At 50.1% G+C, this 5987-nt stretch overlaps 1 protein-coding gene across 1 annotated transcript; it reads right to left on the bottom strand.

The window, feature by feature from the left end:
- Positions 1–3996: 3996 nt before the first annotated feature.
- Positions 3997–5626, bottom strand: LOC123748941 (circumsporozoite protein-like). The gene is made up of 2 exons (XM_069313861.1): positions 5612–5626; positions 3997–4629 (listed from the first exon to the last, which is right to left on the bottom strand). Exons 1-2 carry the CDS (start codon positions 5624–5626, stop codon positions 3997–3999), a joined length of 648 nt encoding a protein of 215 aa, XP_069169962.1.
- Positions 5627–5987: the final 361 nt, after the last annotated feature.

The raw sequence follows: 5987 nt of genomic DNA, 5'->3' as shown, positions 1-5987 counted from the left end.
CCCAGGAAGCAGCGCGTGACAGCTGACTTACTCCCAGGTACCTATTTTACTGCTAGTTGAACAGGGGCATCAAGATGAAAGACACTGCTCATTTGTTTCCGCCACCGCCGGGGATCGAACCCGGAACCTTAGGACTACGAATCCGAATAAACAGAAGATGTATTGGAGCTATTTATGTATACAAGCATAATTTTTTAAACATTTTAGAGAGAGAGAGAGAGAGAGAGAGAGAGAGAGAGAGAGAGAGAGAGAGAGAGAGAGAGAGGGAGGGGGGTAGGGTTATTATCAGGAGAAAGCGCCAAGCCATTACGACTATATAGCACTTGGGGGGGGTCAGGATAAGATTATGGGATGGGACGAGGGTGGGAAAGGAATGGTGCCGAACCACTTGGACGGTCGGGGATTGAACACCGACCTGCATGAAGCACTATTCCACATCCTTCCATATCCTTCATTCAAACCCCTGTAAGTGAAAGAGAAGATTCCTACCAAAGACAATTTATTGTCTTAAAACAAAAAAAAATGCAAAATTTAACATCAAACTGAAATTAACCCGTGCAACAAAATTTACCAATAAGCAACACGAATCTAATGACCCGTTACTCGTTAGACCTTAATGGCCTCACGTATTAGGGAAGGTAATTGCACAACGTAATACAATTAATTCCTTCAATTATAGACCCAATTGACGGTAATTACTTGAAGCACATCGCGTAATTCTGACCTCGAATCTAAAGGTACTTTTGTAATGGCTCGCTAGCAGGGGCTAGGAGGATAGGCGGGGGGGGGGGGAGGGAGGATGGATAAGGTGCTGGGGGAGGGGTAGAGTGGATAGGTACTGGGGTGGGGGGTTTGAGAGACTAGGTGCTGGGAAAGAAGGGGGTTCCTAGGTGCCTTTTATGTGCTAGGGGAGAGTGGGATGGCTATGTGTTCTGTAACCTAGACCTAATCTACCATAGGCCTAATTATATAATATTCCCTTGTATTCCCTTGTATTCCCTTGTATTCCCTTGTATTCCCTTGTATTCCCCACAACCGTGGACATTTTCAAGAGGAAACTAGATTTATTCCTCCAAGGAGTGCCGGACCAACCGGGCTGTGGTGGGTATGTGGGCCTGCTGCGGGCCGCTCCAAGCAACAGCCTGGTGGACCAAACTCTCACAAGTCGAGCCTGGCCTCGGGCCGGGCTTGGGGAGTAGAAGAACTCCCAGAACCCCATCAACCAGGTATCAACCAGGTATCTTAGAAACTACAACCTTGAATCACACAACACTGGAAACAGTTATAAATGCATCATCGCGGCCAGCCACAGCTTACATGATCACCGCTTTGAGGTGAAAATAGAAAAATGTAATAACAAACCTAAACTAATCTCCCATTAACTTAACTAACCACAAAACCATTAGATATAGATAATAGTGAAGATTTTCGTTGGACAAAAGACTGTTCTTGACAGCATTACCGAACGGAGGAAGCATACTTTTGGACAAGCATATTGTGAGGATTCAGAGGAGTTTGGGGGGAGCAAATCCACAAGGGCCGTGATGAGGATTCGAACCTGCGTCCGAGAGCATCCCAGACGCTACCTAAATCGACTGAGCTACGACATGGTTAAAAGCATTGCAACCAGAAGTTCTACTGAACTTTCTTGGATCCTGCAGCCTCTCCGAGACACAAACCAGGGTCTAACACAACTCCCCCCTGCACTCGAGCTATGTCAATAGGGTGATGCTCTCGGACGCAGGTTCGAATCCTCGTCACGGCCCTTGTGGATTTGTTCATTTGACGCATCACACTATTGTGATTTGTATGTGGACAGCTTGAGTGAGTATATCGTGAGATTGAGTGGTTCAGAGGAGATGAGATGAGAGAGCAGATGGGGTCGTTAATAGACAGAAAGGGGGAATGCCGTCACTCTTAAAATGGACAGGAGTTCTACATTAACACAGATATGGCCTCTCTCCCCAACAGTGAACGGTTGGGGAGAGAGAGTGACAGGGGAGAGAGAGCGACAGGGGAGAGAGAGTGACAGGGGAGAGAGAGTGACAGGGGAGAGAGAGTGACAGGGGAGAGAGAGTGACAGGGCATTGTTTATGTTTGCGTTTGTTTTGTGTTTGCTCGTCAAGGAAGCGAGGAATTGATATCATAATTAATTTAAGATCTTCTTGGAGTTTAGGATTTAACGAGAGATAGCAGGCCGGATGCCAAGAAATCAAGGAATTAGAGATTTTCTTGAAGCGAAATTTCAAACTCGCGTATTATTTCTACAACTTGTCTTGAGGCTACAACTTTATCTTGAGGTTATCTTGAGATGATTTCGGGGCTTTAGTGTCCCCGCGGCCCGGTCCTCGACCAGGCCTCCACCCCCAGGAAGCAGCCCGTGACAGCTGACTAACACCCAGGTACCTATTTACTGCTAGGTAACAGGGGCATTCAGGGTGAAAGAAACTTTGCCCATTTGTTTCTGCCTCGTGCGGGAATCGAACCCGCGCCACAGAATTACGAGTCCTGCGCGCTATCCACCAGGCTACGAGGCCCCGTAGAGAGAGCCTAGACTACGACTCAAGAACCGTAGTTTCTAACTTTCAGGTACAGAAAAGTGGGTGTTTCTATTCTATATGAAGGAGGGCTAGTTACATTAGTAATACTATCTGTAGTAGCTAAACATTTGCAAGTATTCTCATTTCACAGTGTGGTTAATAGCAAGGGATGTAAGATTAATCTTAGCCTGGTCGACGACCGGGCCGCGGGGACGCTAAGCCCCGGAAGCACCTCAAGGTAAGGTCGGCCGAGCGGACAGCACGCTGGACTTGTGATCCTGTGGTCCCGGGTTCGATCCCGGGCGCCGGCGAGAAACAATGGGCAGAGTTTCTTTCACCCTATTTCCCTGTTACTTAGCAGTAAAATAGGTACCTGGGTGTTAGTCAGCTGTCACGGGCTGCTTCCTGGGGGTGGAGGCCTGGTCGAGGACCGGGCCGCGGGGACACTAAAGCCCCGAAATTATCTCAAGATAACCTCAAGAAGGTAGCCGACTATGAGGATTATTTTCGAGTATTCGTGAGTGAATGAAATAGTTAAGGAAGATCAGAGTATAGTGTTTGGAGAGTGTCTCCTAGCTTTTTGGTTACTGCTGAGAGATAGGGATTTGTTACCTGCTGAGACAGTCGTTTCCAGCTGAGAGATTCCTTAATTGCTGGGATTCGTTAATTGCTGGGATTCGTTAATTGCTGGGATTCGTTAATTGCTGGGATTCGTTAATTGCTGAGAGTCATCACTATGTCACATGGATGGTTGGGGCTGTTCATTCACAACCTCATTCACAAGATTCACAATCCTCATTCACAAGATTCACAAGATTCACAACCTCAACCTATACGGTTGAGGTTGTGAATCTTACTTCACAGTCTTGACTAATCTTGTAGCAAGTTCCTTGTCTGGCTCCTTCCGAATGGGTGGAGTGACGCCAAGTCTCCTCCTCGTCTCCCTACCTTGAGGCTACCTTGAGGTGCTTCCGGGGCTCAGTGTCTCCGCGGCCCGGTCGTCTCCCTGGCTCTCTGGAAGCCGTAATTCATCTCAAGGTTTTTTTTTCACTGGAATGTCTTTATTTCTCAAAGTTTGTTATGGTCATGCATTCCTGAACTTCCCCGAGGAAGGAAGATGCATGTGCAGTATCCTGTTCCTCGTCTCTCTTTCCCTCTCCTCCTTCCCCCCCCCCACTCCCCCTCCACACTCCACGCCCACACACTCCCCCCCCACACACACACTCCCCCCCCACACACACACACCACACACTCCCCCCTTCCCAACACACAACCCCCCCAAATACTCCCCCTTCGCACTCCTCCCCCCCTACACCCCCATCACACACACGTACACACACCTCCCCCCCCACCTCTCTCTCTCTCTCTCTCTCTCTCTCTCTCTCTCTCTCTCTCTCTCTCTCTCTCTCTCTCTCTCCAGCACCTGGGCCCTCACTACCCCAACACAGGATGTGTTTCACCCGCCAGTATGGATAATGAGGCGACGGCCGCCACCTTGGTCATTGTTCTTCAACTTCCGTCCGTCTCTCTCTTTGTTGTGCTGTGGCGCGGGGCTCTCCAGCTGCTGGGCGACCGTGCGGGGCTCTCCAGCTGCTGGGCGGCCGTGCGGCTCTCCAGCTGCTGGGCGGCCGTGCGGCTCTCCAGCTGCTGGGCGGCCGTGCGGCTCTCCAGCTGCTGGGCGGCCGTGCGGCTCTCCAGCTGCTGGGCGGCCGTGCGGCTCTCCAGCTGCTGGGCGGCCGTGCGGGCTCTCCAGCTGCTGGGCGGCCGTGCGGCTCTCCAGCTGCTGGGCGGCCGTGCGGCTCTCCAGCTGCTGGGCGGCCGTGCGGGGCTCTCCAGCTGCTGGGCGGCCGTGCGGGCTCTCCAGCTGCTGGGCGGCCGTGCGGCTCTCCAGCTGCTGGGCGTCCGTGCGGGGCTCTCCAGCTGCTGGGCGGCCGTGCGGAGCTCTCCAGCTGCTGGGCGGCCGTGCGGCTCTCCAACTGCTGGGCGGCCGTGCGGAGCTCTCCAACTGCTGGGCGGCCGTGCGGGGCTCTCCAGCTGCTGGGCGGCCGTGCGGCTCTCCAGCTGCTGGGCGGCCGTGCCTCCCACCCACCTACCCACGCCCACCACCCAATACTACCGCTAGCCAACTATAGGTACTAAGTAGCTTGAAATGTCAAATAGTAAGCTAATAAACAAATTGATTTTTTCGCCAAAATTGTTAATTTTTTTGTGCAAAATATCAGGAAATGTATTGTTGCACAACCGTGTTGACTCGCTTCACTATGTCCACAAAGGGGGCTACAATGCGTGTTAATGGTGACATTTTTTTCTGTACTCCTAAAGTACTGCTTTTTATACAGATATTAATACATGAAATTGTTGTACCCAACGAAGATTTGGGTGTGAAATGAAACTCTGAAAACGGTGTTTCCCGCGCGCCTCAGCTGCTTCAGGCTTCCGTCCACACCAGAACAGTTTCAGGAGGTTTTGTGGGGTTGGGGAGTTTAATAATGGCATTTGCTTCCATACTGGCAGCACCCAAGATGGCGGCCGCGTCACCGTGCTGCCAGGCGCACCTCTCCGATGCCAGGCGTACGATGTGTGTGTGTGTGTGTATGTGTGTGTGTGTGTGTGTGTGTGTGTGTGTGTGTGTGTGTGTGTGTGTGTGTGTGTGTACTCACCTAGTTGTGTTTGCGGGGGTTGAGCTCTGGCTCTTTGGTCCCGCTTCTCAACCGTCAATCAACTGGTGTACAGGTTCCTGAGCCTATTGGGCTCTATCATATCTACACTTGAAACTGTGTATGGAGTCAGCCTCCACCACATCACTTCCTAATGCATTCCATTTGTCAACCACTCTGACACTAAAAAAGTTCTTTCTAATATCTCTGTGGCTCATTTGGGCACTCAGTCTCCATCTGTGTGTGTGTGTGTGTGTGTGTGTGTGTGTGTAATTACAGTTTTCAGTGTGCTAAATATTCACTGTTGAAGGACCAGTTACCTCTTGCCTGTGTCTCACAAGAATCATATATAAATCTTGTTCGAGTTATAACAAAGGCTCTCTGGCAGTCGAGAAGGATGCAGTCCACCCTTACCTCTTTCTCTTGCATGTTCTACGTTGCCTTGTTATAAAAGTCTAATAAGTTAGTCAACTACTTACCTAAAGCTGTTGCTGGAAGCCCAGGTCTGGCAAGGGTTTATCTTACGGCAATTTGCTCCAAGAGGCTGATGCTTGGAGCAACACATATCCACTACAGCCTGGTTGGTCCGGCTATAATGTTTTTCTCGGTAAGTGGTTTCGTTATCCGGGTCGTTAGTTTCTCTTGTTCGTTACTAGTTATGCTTGTTGGGGATATTGACTTGTAATTACGAAGTAATAAGATGCTTATCTTAACATACTGAGAAGCTTAGGTAAGGTCGGTGTTTTCTATGAAGTTTTTCAAGGTAAACTACTATGTTTAGTATGTCACA

Source organism: Procambarus clarkii, chromosome 76 (genome assembly GCF_040958095.1).
Source record: "Procambarus clarkii isolate CNS0578487 chromosome 76, FALCON_Pclarkii_2.0, whole genome shotgun sequence".
Classification (NCBI taxonomy): Eukaryota; Metazoa; Arthropoda; class Malacostraca; order Decapoda; family Cambaridae; genus Procambarus; species Procambarus clarkii.
This window is presented reverse-complemented; position numbering and strand designations above follow the sequence as displayed.